Source organism: Brienomyrus brachyistius, chromosome 22 (assembly GCF_023856365.1).
Source record: "Brienomyrus brachyistius isolate T26 chromosome 22, BBRACH_0.4, whole genome shotgun sequence".
NCBI lineage: Eukaryota > Metazoa > Chordata > Actinopteri > Osteoglossiformes > Mormyridae > Brienomyrus > Brienomyrus brachyistius.
Genome location: NC_064554.1, coordinates 17813069 through 17840794, shown reverse-complemented (window position 1 = coordinate 17840794; position 27726 = coordinate 17813069). Strand labels below are relative to the sequence as shown.

The 27726-nt window shown below is 50.7% G+C and overlaps 1 protein-coding gene across 1 annotated transcript in view; it reads right to left on the bottom strand.

The window, feature by feature from the left end:
* Positions 1–27726, bottom strand: part of LOC125718455 (cAMP-specific 3',5'-cyclic phosphodiesterase 4A-like) — a 58506-nt gene that overhangs the window by 8880 nt on the left and 21900 nt on the right. Inside the window, exons 2-15 of the mRNA XM_048992311.1 lie at positions 21411–21596; positions 20703–20739; positions 20519–20592; positions 17385–17434; positions 16889–17001; positions 7224–7317; positions 5283–5446; positions 4977–5075; positions 4300–4464; positions 3921–4020; positions 3296–3450; positions 3080–3202; positions 2353–2535; positions 1720–2124 (exon numbers count right to left, since the gene is read on the bottom strand). Coding sequence (XP_048848268.1) covers positions 1720–2124; positions 2353–2535; positions 3080–3202; positions 3296–3450; positions 3921–4020; positions 4300–4464; positions 4977–5075; positions 5283–5446; positions 7224–7317; positions 16889–17001; positions 17385–17434; positions 20519–20592; positions 20703–20739; positions 21411–21596 — 1948 coding nt within the window. The remainder of the gene's footprint in view (positions 1–1719; positions 2125–2352; positions 2536–3079; positions 3203–3295; positions 3451–3920; positions 4021–4299; positions 4465–4976; positions 5076–5282; positions 5447–7223; positions 7318–16888; positions 17002–17384; positions 17435–20518; positions 20593–20702; positions 20740–21410; positions 21597–27726) is intronic.

The following is a 27726-nucleotide window of genomic DNA, read 5'->3' as shown; positions in this document are numbered from 1 at the left end:
AAATTGATATATACACACCGTGATACTGGCCTAACACTCTCCAATTAATACAACACACGTCAGTGACGAGAAACCAAAAACAGTCTTTCCACTCAGGCATGCTAGCGCGATGTGTCTTTCCAAGGTTCTCAAAACCTCTGTCTGCTTGGTGGTCAGTGGAGGTGTGTAGAAAGGGTATGTGTGTGTACCTGTGTATGTACGAGTGGCTGTGCTGGAGGACAGGGGTGTGTGGACGTGTCTGAACCTATATTGCTTGCTAACTGCTTATCCTGTCCCAATTGGTAATAATGCCATAGTGACAATCAATTGCGATGATCAAAACACTCTCATATTTCTATTTGTGAGTACAATCTGTGTTTTGTACATTTTAAAGGTAACATATTCCTACGACACTATTAAATTGTTTTTTCACAAGGTTCAAAGAAAGGTCTTAATTTCTCCCTTTTTGGTAGTCCGTGTTTTTCCTTTCCATCTGGGAAAACTGCGTTTGTGACTACTTGTCCCATCAAAGTCGACAATATTAAATAAAATGATTGATTGCTAAAAGACAACTGACACCACTCTTTATAATACGATTGTAACTGGACACTTAAATAGAGCTTCCATGGAAAACACATCTTCTCTCAAAGAGCACGGCCTGCAGGTGATAGCGGACAGGTGAAAGGCGTCACCTGTGACGACATCGTCACGGAGACCAAGCATCACGATAGACACACAGACAATGAAAGAGGGTGTCTGGGGGTGCAATGAGGAATGTACGACTGGCGCCTCTGCTCCAATGAGCATCGCCTCGCAGGGGGTCGGAGGTCGAGCAGGCGTGGTCAGAAAGGCACATGGCCGTCCAATCAGGTGGCTCTCCAGGGGTAGGAAAGAGGCCCCTCCCTCTCTTAGTCTTCCTCAGTTCATTACTGCCTTAGTTGTTATTTCCTTTGTTTGGATACATAAAATGTGTCATTCAAAGTCGAGGAATTGATTTGCTGCAGGGAACCAAGTTTAAGGGTAAAATATGGATGAATATTATTTTATACCCAATAATACCCATTAATTAATACTAATTAATAGTCCCTATAGACATGGCTTTATCCAAATGAGTGGATCCGATTTCAACACCAATCTCAATAACTCACACACACACGTGCAAACTTCATCTGCGCGCACACTACACGCACACAGATACACATGCACACACATACATTGTATGCACACACAAACACACACGTGTCTAAAGGTGTGGGAATGCATGTATGTGCGTATGTCACCGGTATTGCCTGATTGTGTGTGTGCACTGTATGTATCAGTGTCATGTTCATTGCACTAAACTGTCTTCAGTTTCCCCTTAAAATAAGGTCCTTCAGAAACCTCCTCTCTCGGCTGTCCTTCCTAATGCCTGCGAGAGGGGATCCAAGTCCCTTCCAAGTCTACAGTTTCTGTGTAAAAAAACATTTCTGTTATCAATATTATTTCTACAGTTTCTGTGTAAATAACATTTCTGTTATTAATATTATTTCTACAGTTTCTGTGTAAATAACATTTCTATCCTATTACATCATATTAACAATATTATTGTTTCCTTTTCTGGAAAAAAAATAGTGTCTGTTATTCAGTTTTGTTTTCATTATTGTTTTCCCCCCTCCCTTAAGCACAGGGACGTGGACTGAAATGACGGCCCATCCCCCTCCCACCCTCAGAATCAGGGTTTGGGGGCCAGGCTGGTCCTCATGAGTCATCGAGCGGGGAGGAAGACGCCTCCTCTTCTTCAGGGGTACCGTCGGAGTTTGTGTTTCCCGCCTCGGCGCCCGCGGACTCCGCTGGCGGTGCAGGGCCCACCTCATCCTCCACCTCTTCCTCCATCACTTCTTCCTCTTCCTCCTCTTCAGCGCAGCAGTCCTCAGTCAGGTGGTTCTGGTCCGGTTCCTCTAGGGTCAGCTGGAACTGGAACTTTTCTAGGCAGCCTTCAAGCTGCGGGTCCCCCAGGTCTGGTGGGGGCGAGGGGCTCTGTGGGATGGTGCTCTGGTACCAGTCGCGGTTGTCCTCTAACGTGTCCAGGATGTCCTGAGCGTCGGGGTGCACCAAGTCCCCCCAGGTCTCCCACAAGGGGTGTACGATGTAGTCGATGAATCCCACCTGGACCATCAACAAGCGCACAGGTCAGCAGTGAGTACAGATTTCTTTGAGGGCTTCTGTGAATGTATGAGGGAGTGTGTGAGTGTGTAAGACCATCTCATCATCTGTTGTTCATCTGGTCATTTAGGCTTGATGATCAACAATTAAATAATATTGTAGGAGAGTGTCCCCTAACGCAGCTACAGTTGTTAGTGAATATAGTGAACATGTGTGAGCATGTGTGTGTACCTGACTCTTCTCCACGGAGGCCGTGTGCTTGTCACACATGGGGCTGATCTCCATGCCTCGCTCCCGCTCCTTGTCGCCCTGCCTAAAGAACTCCTCCATGATGCGCTCGGTCCACTGCCTGTAGACGTCCAGTGGCTTGGTGGGGTTGCTCAGGTCCGCACAGTGCACCATGTTCCTCAGCACCTGCGTGTCACACACGTGCTCAGTGGACAGATACGCGAGGTCCTGTGTGCGATCTGTGTATGGAGCGGTCTCATCTACATATGGTCTGTACTGGACAGTCTCACCTCCATACATTCTTTGTGATGGACAGTCTCACCTCTGTATGGTCTTTCTAACTGACAATCTCACCGATATACGGTCTATAATGGACAGTCTCACTTCCATACAGTCTTTCTAATGGTCAGTCTCACCTACAAATGGTCTGCAATGGACAGTCTCACCTATATACAGTCTTTCTAATGGACAGTTTCACCACCATATAATTTTTGTAATGGACAGTTTCACCTCTCTACGGTCTTCGTGATGGACATTCTCACCTCCATACTGTCTTTGTAATGTACAGTCTGTCTTCTGTATGGTCTTTGTAATGGACAATTTCACATCTATACACTCTGTAATGGACAGACTCACCTCTGTATGGTCTGTAATGAACAAACTCACCTATATATGGTCTTTGTAATGGACAATCTCACCTCTATACAGTCTGTATGCCCAATGGTCTCACCTGTATGCGGTCTGTATAATGGTCCAACAGCAGCACTCCTGAACTCGTCACTTTCTTGGTCTCCACCATCGTCTTCAGATCAGCCAGCAGACTCATGTGCTTGGACATGTCTGTCGCCAGCACCTGTAGAAGGAGTTGTCATGGAGGAAACAGTGGAGACGATGAGGAAGGACATTCTGACTTCTTTTAGACAGTCTATGTGATGGACAGGCTCACCATGTCGATGACCATCTTGCGCAGGCTTTGTCGCTGCCTCTTGGTCAGGTTCTGGAAGATGTCACAGTTCTCCTCGTGCAGCAGTTTGAAGCCCACGGCAAGGTGATGGTTCTCCAGGACCGACTCGTCGTTGTACATCAGTGCCAGCTCTGAGTCTGTGTTGGCAGATCAGATGATTCAGTCTGGCGTTCTCCTCATGGGCCGTGCAATTGGAAAACAACTTTTTGTCGTGGACAATCACAAAAAAACCTACCTACAAATTTAATGCAAACCCATAAAACTTCACTAAGGAAAGGCCAAATCTTATCTTTTTTTTTTTAAAAAAGTTTTTTAACAGCAAACAAGACTTTATGGTCTTCCTTATGATCCCCTCCCCTCCTTCCATGGTCCAAAAAACGGGTGTTACTGTTGTTCTGGCACCATGACCCAGTAGGTTCATTATAGACCTCTACACAGACCGACCGTTACCCTCGGTAACACCCAGTTACCCTACGGCTACCCAGCTGTCCCTGTCAGTACCCTAGGGGGCCCCCCCACACTGCCTTCAGTGTTTCCCAAGCTTCATTCCTCTCCCCCTGTCACCCTGTCACAACTCTCCGCAGTCCTGCTCCTCCTGGGGACTCACTGGTGTTGATAAGGAACTGGTTTGAGACGCCAGGGTGGTCCACGTCGTGAATGGCGGCAGCAAACAGAGCAGCCAGGATCTCCAGATCAGTGAAGACCGCCTGGCAGAGAGAGAGAGAGAGAGAGAGAGAGAGAGGAGCCTTCGCACCCTCAACAGTGTCCTCACACAGGACTGGGTCTGTCACTTACCGCTGGAAAAAAGATAATGATTGGCTGCGTTGAGAGGAGGGATTAACTACTTCCTGTTCATTCAGAAAGGGAGTGACACTAGCAGGATATTAGCGTTTGTCAGCATTGCTAACGGCTGATGGTTAGCGCCAGGTTGGACATAGGCGCGAGCTCAGAGTGCCGGTTACTGGGGGGAATGCTGCGTCACTCACGTTGAGGGCGGGCGTGGACAGCAGCACGTGTGTAGACTGCGTGACATCAGCGGCGTGTAGGCTGTTGTGATAGGCCACGTTGGCGTGGTAGTGGTCCTCCAGGGTCATGATGTAGTTGACGAACGTGTCCACCGGGATACGGAACGTCTTCAGCAGGTCTCTCTCCTGCGCGTGAGCACACGCATGTGAAAACACGCGGAACACATATGCACACACACATACACGGCTTTGGGGTTCGTTTGTCTAGCTTTGGATTTTGGCCGGATCAGACACTAAGACTCGGTAACTACAACTCTTTGAGACTCCAATTGCAAACTGTATCTCAATGGACGTTTTACACAACAAAGTATTATTAATATTAATAATATTAAGTCAGAAAGCTGCAGGTTTAAACAAACCTATTGATATATGTGCAGTGTAAAGCCCTTACACACAAGGACGATATCATTCAAATAAGTGCACACACGTGCAAAGCATTGTGCGAACAATGCGAATGTCAGGGGTTTAAATCTGGGGGGGGGGGGGGGGGGACACGTAAATCGTAACCCTTCCCTCTATTGTAAATTGTTTTGGATTAAAGCATCAGACAGATGTAAAAATGAATAAATATCTATATGATTATAATGCAAGACACTCTGTCTAGCATGTAAACACACACACACACACTGACCCCCTACCTGGAAGATGGCGAACATGATGCAACTGAGAGGCCTGTTGCTAGAGAAATCAGCCACACGGAAGATGTTGAGGCCCCATTTATTCAAGTCGTTCAGCTCCTGTGGCAAAAAAGACGCATGGGGATCCAGAATGACTCCGCCCCCACATCCACGCAAGGATCCAGAATGACTCTGTTCAGAACGATACCCCACTACACTTCTCTAAGGTGAAGAGCTAATTAAACTTTGTAGATGGCAAGTGCATGTAGGTCTGACCATGGCGTTTGCGTCTGTCTGCAGAACCTCGTCCTGCATTCCCACACCCACCCTGGAGAGAGCATCCTCATGCTCCGTCTTGACCCCGAAGCGGGGCACGATGGGGTTGGCTTGGCTGGAGCTGCGGGTGAGCTTCCTGACACCGCTGATGTGGCACATGGGTTTGTCCTGCTGTTTTTGCGTGGGTGATGGGATCTCCACCTCGTTCTGCTTATCTGGGGGGGGGGGGGGGAGGGGAGTGGAAAGGTCACACTGGCATGTGGTGGGAGTATGGATGGACGGCTACAGGTAAATATGTGGACAGGTACAGTATCTCAAAAACAGTCTGTAGACAGTTTGTTATACAGTTTGTATAACAGCGTAAATTTGCTGTCCCCTCAAAATAACTAAACACACAGCCATTAATGTCTAAACCGCTGGCAACAGAAGTGAGTACACCCATAAGTGAAATTGTCCAAATTGTGTCCAATTAGCCATTTTCCCTCCCCGGTGTCATGTGACTCATTAGCGTTACAAGGTCTCAGGTGTGAATGGGCAGCAGGTGTGTTAAACTCGGTGCTATCGCTCTCAGACTCTTTGATACTGGTAACTGGAAGTTCAACATGGCACCTCATGGCAAAGAACTCTCTGAGATCTGAAAAAAAGAATAAAGAATAAAGATGGCCCAGACTATAAGAAGACTGCCAACACCCTGAAACTGAGCTGCTTCATGGTGGTCAAGACCATACAGCGGTTTAACAGGACAGGTTCCACTCAGAACAAGCCTCGCCATGGTCGACCAAAGAAGCTGGTGCACTGCTCAGCGTCACGTCCAGAGGGTGTCTTTTGATAATAGTATGAGTGCCGCCAGCATTGCTGCAGAGGTTGAAGGGGTGGGGGGGGGGGGGGAGCTTGCCAGTGCCCAGACCATACGGTGCACACAGTTTGCTGAAGACAAGCAGACTAAGGACATAGATTACTGGAACCGTGTCCTGTGGTCTAATGAGACCAAGTTAAAGTGCTTTGGTTCAGATGGTGTCAAGCGTGTGTGACATCAACCAGTTGAGGAGTACAAAGACAAGTGTGTCTTAACCTAGAGTCAAGCATGGTGGTGGGAGTGTCGTGGTTTGGGGCTGCATGAGTGCTGCCGGCACTGGGGAGCTACAGTTCATTCAGGGAACCAACATGATAACGACCCGCAAACACACCTCCAAGACGACCACTGCCTTGCTAAAGAATCTAAGGGTAAAGGTCTCCAGACCGAAACCCTATTGAGCATCTATGGACCATCCTCAAACGGAAGGTGGAGGAGCACAAGGTCTCTAGCATCCACCAGCTCCGTGACATCGTCATGTGAGTGGAAGAGGATTCCAGTGGCGACCTGTGAAGCTCCAGTGAACTCCATACACAAGACAGTTAAGGCAGTGCTGGAAAATAATGGTGGTCACACAAAATATTGACACTTTGGGAACAATTTGGACACTTTTGCTTAGGGATGTACTCACTTCTGTTGCCAGCGGTTTAGACATTAATGGCTGTGTGTTTAGTTATTTTGAGGGGACAGCAAATTTACGCTGTTATACAAAGTGTACACTGACTACTTTACATTGTATCAAAGTGTCATATCTTCAGTGTTGTCCGATGAAAAGATATAACAAAATATTTACAAGAATGTGAGGGGTGCAGGCTGGGTTTGTCGTTTATAGGAACCCCTTTAGCTAACTACTTATGTAATATTTCATGTAGTGACTATTTGTGGCCAACAGGGGGCCCCAAGCCAATGTGCAGTTGGACTGCTGGTAAACACCACTCCTGGGTATAAGTGCATTATAGGGTAAGAAAGTATACACAGACAGATATGGGTGAATGAGTAATCATAATCACCAGTATGTACGGGTAAGGGTGACACAGGTTGTGGTGTGACTGAGTACAGGTGGGGTCATGCACAGGTGCAGTGATACGGGTATAAATGCAGAAGCACTGACAGGTGGACAGAGAGGCGGTAAAGCTCACCCAGGAAAGTATTGGAGATGTACTCTGAGACCTGGTTCCCGGAGCGGCTCATCTCAGACAGGTGAGAGAGCTCCCGGTTCAGCATCCGCTTAAACTGGGGGAGACGGAGAAAAGAGGGGCATGAATAAAACAAAAAGCATGTAAATGGGGCCCCCGCAGAAAGATGGTCAGACCCGAAAGGGGTTCATAGGGGTGTGTGTGTGTGATTTATTAGGATGCATGTCTGTCAATCTCCTAAATTGTGCATGTGGGGAGTCTACATGCCTGTGTCAATTTCAATTTCAATTTTACTTGTATAGCGCATTTTCACAACCTTACATTGTCTCAAAGTGCTTTATGTTATCCCCGCCCAAAGCCCCCAGTGAGGAAGCCAGAGGCGACAGTGGCAAGGAGAAACTCCCTGGAAGGAAGAAACCTTGGGAGGAACCAAAATCGAAGGGGGAGCCCAACCTCCAGGGGCCGGCAGAAGATGTCAAATGAGGAAGATGGCAAATGAGGAAGATGGCAAAATCCTGATTTACACTGTCCAAATGTTAAGATTTGAGTCTCAAAGCAGAGACCCGGCTGCTGGGGCTGCAAATGATGGCAGGATGAACAGTGGTGTGGCAGCGGGGAAAACGTGTGTATCAGTGTGTGTATCAGTGTGTGTATCAGTGTGTGTATCAGTGTGTGTATCAGGAAACAATCAGTGGCAGTGAGGATTCAGGGCACCATCTATCCCCGGTCATCCTGACCAGGTCTGGACTGTTGTGGAATGGATCAAAATGGCTTGATCCAGATGTGCAGTGCAGTGCAGGCGGTGGCTGACACGAGCACAGCTGTGAGTCACACGTGTCAGAATAAAAGTCCAGACAACAGGGGGGACAATCAGCGCCCTGCAGTAATGCGACGAGATTCTTATGCCGTTGCGTGCTAAAAATGCGACACCTTAGCCATAATTTCATCGCTTCTTTTCGGTTTATTGCAATAAACATCTCGTTCTTATTTAATAATAATAAGGCTTTGGGGTCCCAGCTGTTTTTTTGAAGGTTTTATTCTGAGATGTTGCTTTCAGCCGTAACATACCCCAGCTGGTAGGTCAGGATTAGGAGTTTGGCTGACCCTTTTCTGTCTGCGTAAGGTGTGCGTCCGATGCATCCTGCACGGTGATGCACCTTAAATGGAGGACACTGTGTTTCTGCGGTCTTGCTCTGTGCCTGTAATATCTGTTCTCATTAAATTGTCTCTTTGCGGGAGCAGTTGTCCCTCCTTGTTCCTGTAATACATCTCATTAGTGACGTGTGTAAATTCGTTCATACTTCCGGGAGGATATCAGGTCATACTCAAACAACGCACATACATGTACACACACACACACACACACACACACACACACAATAGAGTTTCGGCGAGACCCCTTGGACAAGTTCTCTGTTCTACTGACCGATCCATCTGTACGGAATAATCTCCATGGTAACAGACAGGTTTCCCTAGCAACCGAATCCTCAAAGTCAGTCTTGAGGCATGCTGGGAGAGGGGCTGGCTGGCTGGATGACAGCCTGAGAGCGGAACCTGCGCTAAGCTGGGTGTCTCTGACCTTTCTCAAGGTCACGCCTCAACTCCACACTGGCTCTCGGAGCCCTGGGGGGGGGGGGGGGGGGGTAGCGGAGACGGACAGCATCGAAACAGCACAGATAGTGGCTTATTATCACCATCGCCAGTAAGCGCATCGACGGGCTGCTAACGTGAAAAATTATGCTACATGACTAATGCTAAATGCTAAACGATTAAACCACACGATAAGGGGTTAATGTCTCTGTGGAATCGGAGCGAAGGAGACGCAACCGGCTCCTGCTCCTTCTGAACGCCTTCGCAGCACCATGTCCTCTAGCTGTGATCGGGGTCAGCCTGCCGGCTGCCTACGCAAGACAGCAGGGGTGATTGCACATGTGCCTGAAGTCCCAGGGGATTGGTGGACGGGTCTCGATGTCGCTGCTCTCCCATTGGCCGATTTCACGGGGTGGTGGGTTTTACCCATGGGTCCCGGGCTCAGGATGAATACATCAGCAGCAATTAAAAGTCCCCCGTGTCCTGGCTGCTAGTTCACGAACTGTCTCTGAGCACATTCACAAATTCATTTAATTATTTACAGCTATTAAAAGCATCAATCAGATATTCTCCCCTGTCTCTGCTAATTAAGTTTTCTTAAACATTATTCCTAATTGTGACTGGTCTTTAACCTTGACCACAGTGGTTAGTTCACATTGCTCCCTCATAGCAGCTGACTAAGAATAATTATTTCACATTGCAAACTAGATCCTGGTTTATTTTTGTGTGTTTTTCTGGGGAGGGGGGAAGAACAATAGCAGGTAATGTCCTAATTCTGCCTGGATTGTGTTTCCTCAGCTCAAATTTTCTGTTCACTGGTTTAAATAAGCACCTTCAGCTACGAAAACAACATCCCTTCCAGGGTGTATCCCATCCATGTGTCTCCCATGCAGTCTGGGACGAGTTCCATGCCCCCCACATGACCCTGACCCGAGTGATTAGAAGATGGATGGATGTTACACAAAAGTAATAATAAAAAAAGGCGATGCTGGAATACTAGAGGCGTCTAGCGAGCGCGTGCACACAAGAGACGTGTGAAACATGCACATTTTTTCACAGCTGTCCTCTTGTCGAGTATGAGGAGTGCAGGCAGGCCAAACCATCCGTCCTATGTGTGTGTGTGTGTGTGTCTTGGGGGGGGGGGGGGGGGGGGTGGACGGTAGCCGATGCAGGGAGGGACCTCAGAAGGTTGTGGACATCTGTAATGTCTGATGGACCAACAACATCATCATAGGAAGAGAAGGAAAAGCAAGTAGATACAGCAGTGAAATACTCTGCAAGGACTCTGATAACCCTGCACAGCAAGCTGAGGCGCAATGAACGCACAAGAGCAGGTACAGTGACATACTTCCCGGGGTAACTGGCCCGTGTAGCCTGAGGCCGGTTACCCATAATCCCTTGCCCTTTCAGCTACCACAACGCCATAACTTCCAAAAGCATCCACAGAATTTCATCGTCTTCTGTGCGCCGTGGCGGCCCAACTGGTGACCTTTCAGTGACCTTGGAGTCCATCCCCTGCAGACTTTCAAAACTTCCCCCCAAAATAACCTTTCAGACTTTCAGAGCGATCAAGGATGACGCCGCTGCTGGTCGCCGTGAACACTATGTTCTGAAACATTAGCCAAATATGAAACCAACACAGAGCTACTCTTAATGGGCCCCTCCTGCATCGAATAAACAGCGATTCTCTGTAACCACGGTAACACACTTACGGTTCTTTCCATCCAATAAGTAATAAATGGGCCATTTTTTTGTCTGTAAATTAAAAGAGGTTAGCGTTATACTGAGCCGCAGGCGATCCCCGCAGAGACAGGAGCTGTAGTTTAATCAATGTATCGTCTAACTTATCCCAATGAAACATGAAGATCGACTCCCTTACTAAACACGGAGTAGGAAACCAGGCCGTTCGGAGATCGGTGGAGCTGCTCTGACTTCCCTCAGGTTCCAGCTGAACGCGGATGACCCTTGCATCTCAGGGAAGCTCAGAGTCCACTCAACCCAAAGCTGACCCACATTCCCAACACTGCCAGCCTGCCTGTGTAGCCAGAACATGCTACCTGACTTTACAACTGACACAGTGATGCCATTTTGTTGACCATGGGGAGGAACAGAAACACTCGGACCTGCGACAACGACGCAGTGCCTCGAGACAAAAAGCACGACACACTGGTCAACGAGGAGACCCCCCCGGACAGAGAATAATATGCAGCTCTACACTGAGATCCAAAGTTGTAGCATTGAAACAAAAGGCCTTATGTAAGCAAAGAGCCCCCCCTGGGTCAACTGTCTAGGGCAATCATGAGTAGAGGTATCAGTCTGACAGGTGTTTGGGAGCATCTCATTTCCTGTCCTTTTTACTGGTGCTATCAGCTGAGAGACAGCCTGCTCACTTATGGCAGAAGGTAACATCTACCAGGCTTCTGATGGAGCAGATCCAGGGCTCCTCAACCTGGCAGATACAGGCATAACAGATGTTTTAACTACGTATTACCCTGCCAGGCCCTTTCAGCCTGCGGTCAGCACATCGCTGCAAACCTCTCTGCCTCGCTCCGTTGACGTTCTAGTGGTGCTGATGTTGCTGTCATTATATCGCCATGGTTACATAAGTCTGTGGCCTCGATGCAGGTGTGCTTTCGTGTCAAGGCATGCCGAGTCTGTGCGTCGGCACGTATATGTGTTTTGGGGGGGGGGGGGGGGGCGTTAATTTACATGCGGCGAATGACAGCAGCTGTTTCCATAGCGACCGCAGGAGGTGTGAAGGTTGTGAGGGAATATTGTGAGGAAGTGGAGGGACAAGGATATGCAGGTGGGCGTGAGTGCAGGGCGAGAGAATTCATTCTAGGGTCAAACTTCGCGTGATGACTGAGCACAGCAATCAGGAATCTGTCAGAGTCAGAGAAGTTAGGATAGCTGCCATTTTAACACAAGCTGTGTCATACAGGCAGACTGTTGATTAACACAGGCTGTATGACACAGGCCGGCCGCTGATTAACACAGTCTATACAATACAGACTACCGAGTACACGGCCTGTATGACACAGGTAGACTATTGATTACATAGGCTATATTACACAGTCAGACTGCTGATTAACAAAGGCTGTATGACACAGACAGACTGTGGATTACACAGGCTGTATGACACAGATAGACTGCTGATTAACACAGGCTGTACGACACAGGCAGACTGCCGATGACACAGGCTGTATGACACAGGCAGACTGTCTATTACATAGGCTGTATGACATAAGCAGACTGCTGATTAACGCAGGCTGTACGACAGGCAGACTTACGACTAACAAGGCTGTATGACACAGGTACATTTCTGATTAACACAGGCTCTATGACACAGGCAGACTGCCATTTACACATGCTGCATGCCTCAGATGGACTGCTGTTTAACACAGGCTCTTATGACATGGGCAGACTGCTGATTAACACAGGCTGCATGACACAGACATACTGACGATTAACACCAGCTGCATGTCCCAGGCAGATACTTGATTAACGCAGCCTGTCCAATACATGTTCATTGACATGTTCAACAACACAGAATAATAATTAACACAGGCTGAAGAGCAGAGTCACACCAATAATTAACCCAGGCTGTACAACACAGACAGATTGCTGATTAACTCCCTATGATACAGGCAGATCATTAATAACTCATGCAGTGTAACTTAGTCAGACTACTGATTAACACAGGTTGTTTAGCACAGAGACTATACAAACACAGGAACAAAAGCAGAGTTTTCTAACCCAATTACACAATAAGAACACTTAGGCTTATTGACACAGTCAGTCTGTACAGACACATATTGGTTACACAGCTTCTGTAGCACAGCCAACAAATGCAAGACACAGTGTAGTGACACAGGCGTCACACTAACGTGGGGACCGGACAACACCGGGCACAGAACCTGACCACTCAGGTCTGATGGCTCGAACACAAAGACGTGTTCTGGAAAATGCTGAGTCACGCCGCCAGGGGTTAGGACCACAAAACCCAAGCTGCCAATATCCGCTCCCAAAACAAGCCTGAACACCAAAGCCAGGTCACGGACGGCACCAAGAGCCAGACCGGTGACGTCCATACATACAGGTTCCAAACATCTCACTGATAGACATCATGGGGTACTAGTTAAGTTAACTACACGATTCAGAGTAATCTGCAGTCAATTACTTCCAAACATTGGTTTTATTTTGCATCATTATGCTGGAAAATCCTCATATTCACTTCCATCAAGGATTTACTGCAGTCTTACATAAAAATAGACAAAGAGTGGAGGCATCTGCAGCCACCGGGAGGCACAGGGTGTCTCTTAGTACGCAATAGAACTTTTAAGGACCATGAGAGTTCAGTTCCGGGAGGGACACAGAGTTCTGGGGCTACATCCTGGACCTTGAGGCTAGCAGGGTGTGGGAGCTCCTTGTGTTTTGGTCACAGGCTTTGTTAAAGGCAGGTGTCCTGGGTGCTGGGTGGGGTCACATGACCCCACAGCCACAGCTAGCTGCAGAATTCCGAATATCCAGAATGTTCTGGGGAACCTGTTTTGGGACATGAGATGATGTGATGTGGTACCTACAGACAAACCGGGAGGGTGGAGGGTGGTGTTTCTCCCAAAATCAAAGGAATAAATCTGTCTCAGTGTGAATAAAATGCTGAGTCCTGCTACGAGGCAGGAGTCACAACATGGGAGAAGAAGGAGAGTCAGTCAGCACGACTCAGTCACAACCTAAACCCCAGGTGCTCATGGGACAGGGGAACATGGCTTGGAGGACCATGAAGGTCAGAAGGTCATAAAGCATAAAGCAAGGCTCAGATTGGGGGCGATGACGTCTGCGTTGGGGACGACAGGAGGAGGCTGACTAGGGGGAGCGGGGCAGGAACACGGCAGACCTGCCAAGCATCCGAAAACAGGTGCAGCTCTGCCAGCAGGATCAGATCATCCTAAACGGAACTGGATCTGTGAGCGCGGCCGGGGTCCCTGCAAGGACAGCTTCAGGTACGGAGTGGCTGGGGGGAGGGGGAGGGGCAGATTCTCTGCAAACGAGTAGCCAATGAAAACAAGGGGGCTGGAAAAAACCCAGCAGAAGCACGAGCGTGCCATGTGCTGCTTCTGTCAGCTGACAGACAGACTTAGAAATGACCTAACTGATGTTTTGGTGATGAGTTCAATCTCGGGAAAGAGCAGCAGCACATACACAACCTCGACCACACAGAGGCGTTTGGTCCCGCCCCCACCCACTAACCCCACCCACTCCATCTTACTCCGCCCACTCCAGCCATTATCCACCCACATGCCCCGCCCTGCCCCGCCCTGCCCAGCCCTACCTGGTCCCACCAGCCAATGAGCCATGGTTTGGAGCAGGTCTCACAAAATAAGTCCACCAGGGGCATCCGTCGCACCTCGGAGGTCGGACCCCTCCCGTCCAGGATGCGGTCTGGGGGTCCACCCACCCCTCCAGCCGCCGCACCCAGCTCCCGCTCGGGGCCGCCCTTGGAGCGCAGGGGGCTGCAGCTGGATGAATACGCTTCCGGGATGGGGGAGGTGCGGGGCGAGCTGGCCGGGTCCTCTGCCACACCCATGTTCTGGGGGCCCGGCGGGGCGGCGCACTGGCACAGGCAGGCGGAGCAGTAGTGCAGGGGCCGCGGGGCCGTCCTGGGGCCCCAGCTGCATGTGGGTGTGGTCCGGGTCCGTGGAAGGAGGCCGCAGCGGTCTGGGGTGGGGCACTCCAGAACGACGGCCTCCCCGGGGGGGTTTGGAGAGGCAGGAGAACCAAGAGAGGAGTCGAAAAAATTGGCAGCAGAAAAACAGCCTGACGGCGTTCAGCGTCTCCCCCTACAGACGCCGTCAGGGAACCTCACAGCCCCAAGCACCGGGTTCGGACCCCGATCCGGGAACGGGGCCCCCCGTCATAACCCGAAAGCCGGGCCCCCCGCCAGAGCCCGCTGGTGAAGACATTGCACGGCATCCCGACAGAAAAAAAGCCTGGCTGTCCCCTTCGACGGCGCCTCCCGGAGGCCTCGCCGGGTATAGCAGGTGTTGGGGGGGGGGGGGGGGTTACGGAGCGCAGCAGCAAGATGGATGGAGCGTCTGAAGGGCACCGCGGAAGGAGAGAGGTGCGGGTTCGGGCCACGGAACGACGGAGGCGGTGGTGCACCTACGGTCCGGAAAAACAGCCTCTGTGCGTCTCCCCCCCCCCGCAGCACACCGCCGGGGGATGGGCCTTCACCTCCCCGCCATCCTCCCCTGGCTCCCCCCGCGCTCTTGCCGCAGTCTCCCTCTCGCTCTCCCAGTCGGGCTTCCACCAGTCACCCCGCTTTCTCCCGGAGCCGCTACGGCTTCCTTCTCCCAACAGGGCCGATTCTCCTCTTCCGTTTTTTATCTGTTTTTCTTTCCGTTCCCCTGGATTCGCTGCTGTAACGCTGGCTAATCAGCCAGTGTGTGTGTGTGTGTGCGCATGTGTGTGTGTGTGTATGTGTGTGTGAGTGCGGGTGCACGCTCAGGGAGCGTGCCCGTGCGTGCGTGCCGCTCTATGTGCGTGTGCGTGCGTGTGTGCGTGCGGGAACCCGCCGCGGCGCGATCCGGCTTCATCCATCTCGCAGTGTGGCTCCACGAGGCTCTGTTCGGCTGCCGGCACAGAGTAATTGCTTGCCGCGCTATGCCTGCCCATGTCCTGAGGCAGACCCCCACAAAACTGTGGCTCTGCCTACGCCCTGCCCCCTCCCGGAAAAACGCAACTAAACCACGCTCTGTCTCTTTAAGACTGCGAGCCGGTGAGGAGAGTAGCTCTGCCGTCATTGGTCAGAGTCCGGATCTCATGCCTGGTGGCCGTGGCGTCCAGCCAATGGCTCACAGGGAAGGGCAGAGCTTGCTACTGTTCCATAGCAACCAAGGTTATAGTCAGACATCAGCATCAGGACCCTCTCCCCCTCCCCCTGTCCTCTCCATCTCTCCCAGCTTTTTCCCTTTCCTCTCCGCTCCTTGCACTCTCCCTGTCTGTCTCTCCAGCCCCAGCCCCCTCTCCATCCTCCTCCATATCTGGCTCCCACATCCATAAAGGCTGCTCTCACCTGCATTTCATCCTGACACACACACACACACACACACACACACACATTTGTAATTATATCTTTGTGGGGACTCTCCATTCATTTCTATGGGGAAAACTCTAATTGCAACATGACGACCTTAACCCCCACTCAGCCCTAACCTTAACCATAAGTAACCAAACAAAATATGAGACTTTTAGTATTTTTACTTTTTTTGTGTGGACCTGTCCCCACAGCGGCAAAATAACATGTTTTTATTACATTGTGGAAAACATTTGGTCCCCACAATGTAATATAAACATTATCCACACATACACACACCATCCAACCTCTCTGTCTCTCAAGTATGGAGACATACATACAGAAATACTATCACGTCTCTTTTTATTACATAATAAAATCACACACACAGACACACTCTCTCTCTTGCTCTCTCGCACACACGCACACAGATTACTGATGTGTGCACACATGCACATTGTGAGTCAGACACGCACCCACACACACAGTCACACACACATGTGACTAGAAAGCTCAATGTGTATATTGTTTATGTAGCGGGATTTTGGACTTACAGTTGGGGCACGATGCAGGATTTAATGCTTATTAATGACTGTTAATGTTATATTCTGCTTAGCAAGAATGTTTGGGTGACAGATTTTGTCCAGGGTATGGTTCTGTTAAAGGGTACAATAGACGGTTCTAAACCTGATCCAGTATACGGTTCTGTATGTGGTTCCGGTAGATGGTGCAATATAGGGTTCTAAACCTAATCCAGTATATGGTTCTGCATGTGGTTCTCTTAGAGGGTACAATAGAGGGTTCTAAACCTGATCCAGTATACGGTTCTGTATGTGGTTCCGGTAGATGGTGCAATAGAGGGTTCTGCACCTGATCCAGTTTACAGTTCAGTATGTTGTTCTGGCAGACAATGCAATAGAGGGTTCTCAACCTGATACAGTAAATGGTTCTGTGTGTGGTTCTGGTAGAGGGTGCGGTCCAGCGCCAGCACACTGATCAGTACCTTTGTGGAGGCCATGTCACTGACAGAGCGATGTGTCTGGATTGTCTCCAGCTGCTCCAGACACCAGTCGAGCTCCTCAAGTGTCTCACGCGCAAGCTGCTGGTATGTCTCCTCTGTGAGGGGAGGGGGAGAAACAGTGAGGGGGGGGTCACTGATACGTGGATACACACAGGGACACGGACACACAGATTAACAGACTGACTCAAGCACAGACACACACTGAGATACACACACCGACACATGCGCAGACATACGCAGACGCAGGCAATGCCAGCTGGTGTTTCTCTGTGGGGGAGACAGGCATGATGGGATAGCACACACACACACACACACACACACACACACACTGTACTTCTCTACAGGGAGAATGGTCTGCTGGTGGGGCTTTAGCGTGGATTATGTGTGTGTGTTTGTATATCAGACTGTACCTCAGTACACAGGTGTGTGTGAGAGAGGCTGCTTCAGCTGAGTGTTTGGTACGGAGGGTTAACCCTACCTGAAAGCGTTGCCTTAGGAACCGTAGGTGTGCTTCCCAGAGGGGTCCTCCTGTGGACACAAGCAGCATTACACCCGAGGAGAAAAAAAAAATCAGAAAACATGCTGGAGACCAAACAGAAAGCATAATTTATACTTCCAACAATTTTTATTTGCATTAAAGGACTTGTGTGAAGGGGGAGCATTTACACTAGTTTTAACGCTACACTCCTTATACCAACAATACCAGCTTGAGCTATAGTTTCTGGTTCACCTTTGGCTTGTTTTGCATGCAGATGGCTGCAGCAGCCCATGTTAGTACACCTTATGGATGAAAGGGGGGGGGGGGCGGATTTATAGTCAGGTGTTCATCTATGTACACCCCGAAGGGTTTATGGTGTGACTACTGTGTATGTGAGAGGGATGTAGGTGTGTTTGTCTCCCTCTGCTGGTGGAAAAGAGAAAATCATTCCTTCGTGTTTTGTCGGGGAATGCAGAGACAGCAGCCTCTGAGACCTCCCATAGTTCACTTGCTCTCTCCTCTGCCTTGCTGCCTGACCTCCGGCTGTCTCTGCAGAGCTTCAGGTCTCCTGCACCTGCAGATGTTCCGCCTAAAGGCACAGTGACGGCAGTACTGTGTAACCATCTCGCTCATATCAAAAAGCGGCGATGGACTCCCCGCGTTTCACAGCTAGAATGCAGCGTCTTGTGCCTCGAGCTGCTTCTCCCCCCAGATGTGACCGTCGGTGAAAAGCTTCATGTTCCACCCAGCTGCTTATTATGTCAGTGTCTTTAGATGAAATTTTTGATTCTGTGCTGCTCTGGCAGAGCCGGCTGAAGGCATACGTGACATTAGTTGCTGCTTAGCGCCCAGAGGCCACCAGAGGGCGCCCCCTCCATCTGATCGCCCCTTGAGAATGTGAAGGAAGATGACAAATGACAACTAGGTTAATTAAATTTTGCTTTGGGCCATGAAAAGGGTCAGGAAAGCCCTGTATTCCAGTCCACATCCAGTGTGCTTGGAAGCCAGTATTTCTGAACCAGGTGACTCGGCTGCGTCATCAGCTACCAGTCCCTCCCACCCTGAGACCCCCTTCCCTCCTCCCCTCAGTGTTTGATACCCCTGGGCCTCTCAGATACGCTGCCTCTGAGCTGCCTGCTGCTAACAGACATTGCGCGCTATCATTAAGCCCGATTAGACGCTAATTCGCCGTCACGCTTGGCCCCTACACCTGATTCCCGCCCCTCCCCCCATCATTGTCACAGGTCGCCAACCCGCTTCGGTGAATCAATGCTGTGGACACAGCCGCTGTGAGGGGGGCCGCCGGTCAAGGACGGATGCGCTGCCTCGGTGGTTTGGCTGAGAGACAATTAAGGCTTTGAAGCTTTGAAATGTGGGTGTTTGATTATATGTCGGTCGGCCTTGCGCTGCTCAATCAATTAAAAAAATTTTTTTTTACATTATATACAGTGTGATAAGGGATCAGTACCAACGGGCACAGGAATTCCCCCAGTGGACGCGGGGATTACCACCACAGGGCAGGGGGATCAGCACCAGGGGGCGGGGAATCCCACCCAGAGGGCGGGCTAACCCAGCCCAGCAGGGAGGGCGATCCCCCCAGAGGGTGGGGAATCCCACCCAGAGGGCGGGCTAACCCAGCCCAGCAGGGAGGGCGATCCCCCCAGAGGGTGGGGAATCCCACCCAGAGGGCGGGCTAACCCAGCCCAGCAGGGAGGGCGATCCCCCCAGTGAGTGGGAAATCCCCTCAGAGGGCGGGGAATCCCTCCCAGAGGGCGGACTAACCAGGCCCAGGAGGGAGGGCGATCCCCCCAGAGGGTGGGGAATCCCCTCAGAGGGCGGGGAATCCCTCCCAGAGGGCGGACTAACCAGGCCCAGGAGGGAGGGCGATCCCCCCAGAGGGTGGGGAATCCCCTCAGAGGGCGGGGAATCCCTCCCAGAGGGCGGACTAACCCTGCCCAGCGGGAAGGGCGATCCCCCCACGGGCTGAACAACACCTAAGTTTGGCATCATATATCACCATTGGCTATTATTTACATTGCTGTTTATTCTTTTCCTCCTCTTTTTCTTTTCCTCCTTTCTCCTTCACCCTCTCATCCTCTGTCCCACATAAAGGCCCCAGCAGCCACATGCTACGCACGCGACTTGGACTGCTCCCCTGCCAAAAACCCCCGCCTGACCTCCCCTGGTGACACCCCGCAGGGTGTTTAATAATGCTGGTGCCCCGCTGGGATGTAGATGGCGAGAGCCCGGTTCTGCAGTGCGAGGCCGGTCATGCATCCGATCCTAATCCCCGGCCCTGGCTGGTGCCTGGAGTCGGCTTTCGCCGGTTCCCTCCTTCACGGGCCCTGTCTTTATTTCGGTGTCTCATTTTTCGGTCTCTCTGAAGGTCATGTTAGTTTTCAGAATTTGATACCATTGTTGTGTTTATGAGTGCTTGTGTTGGCTGAGATGTGTGGATATCTGCTAGTCATGCTCCTTAATTTATGCAATAATAATAATAATAATAATAAGAAGAAGAAGATGAAGAAGAAAAATACTTGCACAGTATCTTTAGATTTTAAAATATATTCCAGATATAAATACAGATATAAATGAGCTTCTGGTTGGTCTTGGCAGTCAGCTCTTTCAGAGTCCCATCTGGGAAATCCCGCTGGTTCTGCGCAGTTCTGCTCCGTGTTCCGAGCACAGCACCATTAATGTTCCCATCAGGCCAAAAGCGGCACTCAGACGTGTCACGGCTGGGGACCCACAGCAGGCAAAACGGGCTATCCCGTACGGGCTGTCGGATTCGGGAGCGGCCTGAACATCATTCGTGTCGTACTGCTGTCTCCTGGAGCATTTTTTGGTCTCTGCTTTCTGTGTGAGTCTGTTGTTTGTCGGTGTGTCCCTTCATAAAAATCTGCTCTACATAGAGGAATATTTCACCCCCCCTCCCAAAAAAAAACAAAAAAAACACAACACTGTGTGTAAACAACTGCCCCATGGCATGAGAACATGTGGGTGAGCTACAGAGGAAAGGAGTGGGACAGTGACAAACCAATGAGATTTAAGAGAGACATGGACAGCAAGGCTGATAGGATGGTGACAGGAGGGGGCGGGACTTCGGGTACCGTGATACACTGGAAGGTACTGACTTGTTGGCGGTAGGTGTGGTGACATTGGCTAGGATGGTGAAGTTGCTTCTTACAGTTCGTAGACTGGCCAACACCTTTTAAGGCCAGAGGAGAGAGAGATAAGCAGCATTGAAATAACGCACTTCGGGTTTCAGCGCGTCTACCGAGGCACCCTGCCGGTGAACCCGACACCACCGGGACTCACCTGAGCGAACGGGGTGACGATGAGATCCTCCGTGTGTCTGCAGAGGAGAGAGAGAACACAGCAGGGGGGCAGCAGTGAGAGAGGGAAGAATGGTGAAACAATAGTGGAAGGAAAATGGAGAGGGAAAAAAACAGGGGGAGGAGGATGAGGAGAAGGGGAAGCCTAGAGAAAGGCAATCCATGTGAAAACGGGGTCATTTAGGCAGTTTGGGGGCTTTTAGAGGAGCGATTAACACTCATCAGCAGGGCAAGGGGGGGGGCGGGGGCTCCGTTTCTGCCTCTGAGGCTGTATGGACATATCCTGTATATAGCAGAAGGACATCATACTGTCAGGGAATGTTCTAGTGCTCCTCTAAGGTGGGGTTTCAGAATGCAGTGTCGTGGGCAGTGTCTGGCTCTGTGGGTTTGGAGTCAGAAGGACATCAGTTCAAAGCCCTTGGCTGATAGACTGATTTTCCTCTCTGGCCACTGAGCAAGGCCCTTAACCCCAAGCGTCTGCTAAATAATGAAGTGTAACGGGTGGGGTGTTGTACAGGTGTACAATGTGCTGTGGGGTTAGGGTTCTGCACAGTCTGAGCAGGTACCCATCTGCTCTTAGATGCCAGACCAGCTCTCTTCTAAGAGACAGAGGCAGTCAAAGGTCAAAGGTCAAAGGTCAAAAGGGAGCTATGGTGGACAGCGAGCCTCTGCAGCACCGTAGCTCACTCACCCCTCGCTGGTCACGGAGGAGTTTCGGGACATGCTCTTGGGGGATGTGTCGTAGTCAGAGTCAGAGCGGTACAGGAAGGACTCGCGCCGCTGACTCTGTGGGAAGGTGGGGTGCAGAACCAGCCCCGGACTCGCCTGCGAGTCCAGTGGACTGCGTGCTGAGGACAGGCCATTCTCCACGTCGAATCTGGGTAGGGGAGAAAGGGGGACAAAAGCAGTAGGGTAAACACATGGTAAGGGCGGATCACGCTGCTGCCCCTGCGCCCGTCCTCGTCCCCGGCCCCTATCCCTGCCCATGCCGCCCGGGCATTCTGACAAGGCAGAGCTGGGAAATCGAAGCTGGGGAGGGCGACAGAGAGCAGCACAATCAGCTATCAGTCACGCTTTTAATTATTCCGCAGGCTTAAACTGCATGATGGTGTTACTTATTATTTATTAGCTATCTCTGGGTGGAGGGCACATTTTATCATATTTTATTATACCTGGGAGCAAAAGGGGGGATGAGTTTAAGGGGCGGGGCCTCCAGACTCAGAGCAGAATTGGGGGGGGGGGGGGCTTTCTGTCTCTGCTATCGTCAGCGACCTCATTACTATCCTTATCTATGCCATAATTATCACAGATGATTAGCTTTCTCATAATTCTGCATTAATCATACATATTACAGGTGACTTTCTGCCCCACCCGGAATACAGAGTGGCTTCATCACAAGGGGAGATCTGTGTGTGGGGAGGGGGCACTCTCGGCAATATTACCTTCCCGGTTACAGGCATGTAGACAGCATCACTGCTGGGGGAGACACAAACTTCCACCTCTGCTTAAATAAATCTGTCACTTCAGACCTCCTCATCTGGTTACTGGCAAGTTACTGTGTTTCCAAGCAAGTTCAAACCCAGACCAGCATCTCCCAGTGACCCCACACAGTCCAGCCGGCCGACCAGCTACAAAAAATTTTTACTGCAGGGGAAACATTCCTCGCACCGTAAAATAAAAAATGAAAAGTGAGTATAGAAGACATTTGTAACCGGCAGCACACAATGAAACCTTTGAAATAGTATTTTTATTTAATCTCCGTAAAAGGAAACACAGAGAATATGAAGGTCTTAATTCTACCAGTAAAAAAAAAATGACTGCAATTTGAATTCTTTTGATATTAGTTCACCAGTGATGAGCTTTTTTGGAGGGAAGCTGGAATCTCCCACGGAGCAGGACCAGAATCCGGGGAACCCCAGAGGAGCCATTGGGAACCAGATGAGAACCCAAACATGGAATGTCGGGCCATAGGGTAGCTTTGATCTCACCTCGGGCTCACGGCATACTTGTACACAACATCAAACGCCACACCATCGTGGGAATCTTTGCCGACATCGCTGGAATTTTTATGGGGAAGGAACAGAGGCGAGAAAGAAGAAAATAAACTGGAATTTCTGCCCCGTAAAGATTACTGGCATAAACTCCCAGAGAGGGACACTGGCGCCAACAGAAAATGCTGACAAATTAGGGCGGACCGCTTCAGAGGGGCTGACGGAGGGCGTGGGAAACGCAGGGGACAGGGCCTGGAGCGGCAGGGGATACGAAAGAACTCCGGCAATACGGCCATGGCGCCGCCACCGAGCGAAGGACTACAAGGTGACCACTACGCACTGGAATCATCCACTGGAAATCAATCACTGGAAACACCTATTCCTGACAAGGTGTTTACGTCGTATGAGTTACTATTTAGTGCAGGGGGAACGCTCCATCTGATTGGGGGGTGGCTTCTAGGGGGGCAAGGAAGATTTGGAAAAAAACCTACCCCTCCCTCAAAAAATAAATGTCTTCCATATGGATGGTTTGTGGACGGGCGCGTTCCAGAACCAGCCCTGGGTAGGTAAGGGAGATTCTGGGCTCCCGAGAGGACGGCGTGTCCAAACTCCTGTCACTCCCACACGCGTCACCCCTCGCCATCGCGTGGTCCAGATGGCCATCCCAGTCCAGCTCAACACATAACCGTAAGAAATCTGGAGAAGGGTAGGGGGTAATTAACACCTTTATTTTCTCTCTGTCTCTCTCTTGCTCGAGAAATGCCAAGAAATCCGGGAGAGAAAATATTCCCGCCCGCTAAATAAAAGAAGTAACATGAAAGGCCAGGCGCTTTATTTTTTTGTGCCTGTGTGTGAAACTAACTCTGTTGGCAGAGGGCAAATAAGGGGCAGTCCTACGGGACCAGGTCGGCGCAGAGAGATGGCAGCCCTGGCCAATAGAAAGGCAGGCTGTCTCTTCAACCTCTCTGATTGGCTGCCATGGTTCGGAGGAGCCGGCAGGATAGAGGTAAACAAACATAAACTCGTATGAGTTTAACACATGAGATTTCCAACCGGGTTCAACGTGGCTGTGGCGATAACCACGGTGCAGCCCGGGCCTGTGCAGGATGCGATAAGCGGCGGCGTGGCGAGATTCTGGGCGGCAGGAGCGGCGCCGTCTTCCAGGCCCGTCACATCCTGCGTGCGGGTGACAGGACACCACGGGCTGCGCTAATTAATTAGCATGTGTTCTTCGGAGGGCTCCGTCAGAAACCCCCGGTGGGCCCCCACAGCACGCTAAGCGCGTAGCTAATGACCCATTAGCGCCGAACATCACCCTACCACCCCACAGGACACCATCCAGTCCGCCGCTCCAACCATGGCTGGACCGTGACCTTCTGGGCCTGTGGGATGCTGTTGCTAGGGGTCACACTGGATCAACAGATACAGTGATTAGCAGTGGAACTTTTGCACAAATGGCCGAGGCAAAAATTATGTGTGTGTAGGGGCGGGGGGGGACAGCAGACCTGATTGCCTGCTCACTGGCACTGACCCCCTGGGTGTCTCGCTAATGTACGCACCGGCCTCCCCTGACCCGCACCCTCTGAACCAAATACCCATCATTCCTGTCCACGGACACTTGGGGGCTTCCAGACGTTTCCATTCCGATTCGTGCGGCACGGCTTAATGGTTTATGTTAATGTGAACGGAGGGCCCTGGCGCTGGCCATTAAACTCGCCACATCTCAGGTTCTCGTTTCGGCCGCAGTGAGAATGAAAAGTGCAGTGCGGGGTTATTCATTACCAGGCACCGAGACGCCCAGGTTCATCCACAGCAGAAACTAAAACAATTACAGCTTTCATCAGGCAAAGCTGGATATTTTGTCAGAGGATATTAAATTAAAGCAAAATATGACTGTAAGTGACGGTGGTCCTGAAACCTTCCGATGCAGATCAGAACACAAGCACAGTGTCTGCATGTATGTTCACACTGTGACATATCGGCAGGTCCGCATACAAACATGCTCTCTGCAGCTGAATACAAGGAAACTGTCTATAGGAATGAATTCTGGAAAATCTGAGGCTCTTCACTAAATGACAATAAACAAAAGAGTCAATTGATTTTAGGCTCCATTTACATTAAAGGGATGCCAGCAAGTTGCTGGAACATGGTGACATTTACAGTAGATGCCCCGTGGCACGAGGTGTAACTCTGAAAGATGACGGCAGAGCACAAGGAGAGTTTGGGGGGAGGGGGGGGGGGGAGAGATCAGGGCTGGGGGAGAAGGTAGGTGAAGGGGATCTTCGTTCTTATTAACCTGTGAGGCCTCGGCGTGGATGCAGGCAGTGACTACCGGGGTCTGTCCACAAATCATGGCGCTTCTACGGGAACCCAGGAGCCAGTTCTAGCACTGAGTATGTCTGAGTGCGGCCTTGAGATCAGGGGCTGGAGGAGGGCAGTGATTGCGGCTGCCGAGTACCGTTAGGTTGGTGTGAGTGAGCAAGGCTGACTTTTGGTGGGTGTGATCAGGACCCTGGGTGGGTGTGGGCGACCTCGCGTGGGAGCTCATTCGGCCACCTCCCCTTCACCGAACCCCCCCTACGACAGAGCCGTCATCGCAAACCCACTGAAGCTCAAACACACCTGGGCTCAATACCAGGCCTGTCACTCCATCATTTCCCTGATCGTTAATAATTCTTCTTTATCATTTTATGACGACACGAAAAAAGAAGAAAAAGGAAGGACAATCCTTCACACCCGAGCCGTGGAACATCCCTTAAGTAAAGGTGGTATTAGCTTTTCAAACAACCCACCCCCACACCATAGCTGATAGGAGTTTGAATAGAGCAGTCTGAGGTCCCCGCTGGCATTCCAGTGCTGGTGCTACAGGGAGGCGAGGGGGCACGCGTGTGTGAGCACGTGGGGGGGGGGGGGGGGGGCTCATTTTGGTCATTCCCAATCTGTGTTTTCCTTCCCCCCAATGAAGTGGTACACGGTCAGGGTGCGGAAATCAAGACCACTCAGTGCTGCAACCACACGGCCAGCGGGGCAGCCAATGAGAGCTCAGCACTGTAACCACACTGCTGGCGGGGAAGCCAATGAGAGCACGGCACTGTCACCGAATGGCCAACAGAGGAGCCAATGAGAGCACGGTGCCCCATCCTCAAGCACCGCCCCCCCCCCCCCCCCCCAAACACACGCGCACGCACAGAGCTGCCCCCCTCGCCAGCTCCCTCTCTCTCCCTCTCCTCCCACTCTCTTCCTCTCTCCATCTCTCCCCACATCTTCTCTCTCCTTGCTGCTACTGTAATTTATTTCTCTCTCTGTGACTCACCGCAAACTGAAGAGTGGAGCCAGTGATGGAGAGACTGCAGGCTCTGGAGAGAGGAATGGCCGACTGGGGGGGGCCACACGGCCCACCGTGGCCCCCTCCTTCCCCGTAGAGGAGGTGGCTGCCTACGGCCTGTCTATAATCCATTACCCAGCTCAAAACAATTTGGACCTTGAACCAGAGTGTTTTTTCCTCACACTTTATATCTTCCAAAGCAAATATCTGCCGTTATGCATTTTTGCCCTTAGTTACGCCCCAGGTAACACCTTGCACCCCTGGCTTATCTACCCGCCCCATTACTGCCACGGGAGCTTATGTAGTATGTGCTCTCACTGACAAGTCTAATTAACCAATCAGAGCACAGGGATTGCACGGAGTGGGTGGGGACTATGGTCAGTTACACGTTTTCTGGATTCACTTCTGCTCAGATGGCTGAAACCGGAGCTCACCACCGGAGCGGCAGTGGCCTGCAGCTGCCCAGGGGCCAGTGACGATCAGCCGATTTAGCAACAGACATCATCGAAACACGCCCACTTGCCCTCCCCCCCAACGACATCTGCTTCTTGCCAGAAGAGCAGCGCTGGAGCGGAGAGAGCGGTGTCCCCTGGTGGCTCTTGAGGCCGAGGAACTCTGGGTTGCCCTTTGTGGGGGGGGGGGGGGGGTGAGGAAGCCGTTTGTGGGCACGTTGGTGCTGAATTTATAGTTATCTGTGTTACGCAATCCCCCCTGACTTATTACATTTTATAATATCTTAATGGCGCGGTGATTAACGATTACAGCGAGGTGGCAGAGCAGCAGAATGGATTACTCTCCTCCGTGTTATTACATGAAGTACTTTTGTGTGGAGAGACAGCAGCTACCGGCGAAATGGCGTCACGCTAATTACCAACTCACTAATGACATCACAGATATCAGATCACATCATCTCATCACTGACATCACATCCATAAAAGTACACCCCCCCCCCGAACCACAACTACTGTTCCGCTGAAAGTTAAGCGATGTGACGGGGGGGGGTGAATGGAAGGGTTGTTCACGTTTTTCGATGACTTCGGGGGTTAGGGCAGGGTGTAGATCACCGACACACGATATCTTTAGTGACGCACCTTGAAATGAGAAGCAGAATTAAGAACTAGTTTTTACGTATACCGACAGTTTACCAATAATAATACAAACACCCATCCTTATAGCCATTCATTCTTCCATCCATCCAACCTCATATTCATCCATCCACCCTTTATATCCTTCCATCCATCCATCCATCCATCCATCTTCCAGCCATTTATCCTGGGTCATGACGGGGCCTAGAGCATAAACAATAAGTAGAGCAACAATAACAATACACTATCATCTCTCTATTACTCTACCATTGTAGATATATCTTCTGTTGACAAATAGAGGCCACTCTTCATAACAGCAGAGAATGATGACATCCCAGGTTCCATGTACCCCCAGCCCATTAGCACAGCAGATCACCTGCTAGTGTGGATTTATCATCAGACAATGCTACATCACTACGGCTGTTGTCCCGGTCTCTACCACCCCCCCCCCCCCCCCCCCCCCAGAAGTCATACTTGTGAGAGTAGGAGCCGGGAGATTATCCCGTCTAATTCTTCTTCCTAATCACCTCCCTACCTTCCGCAAATCTTATTTATTCGCACGGTTATCAGATTTGCGCTAATATACAACGATTAACATTTGTAAAT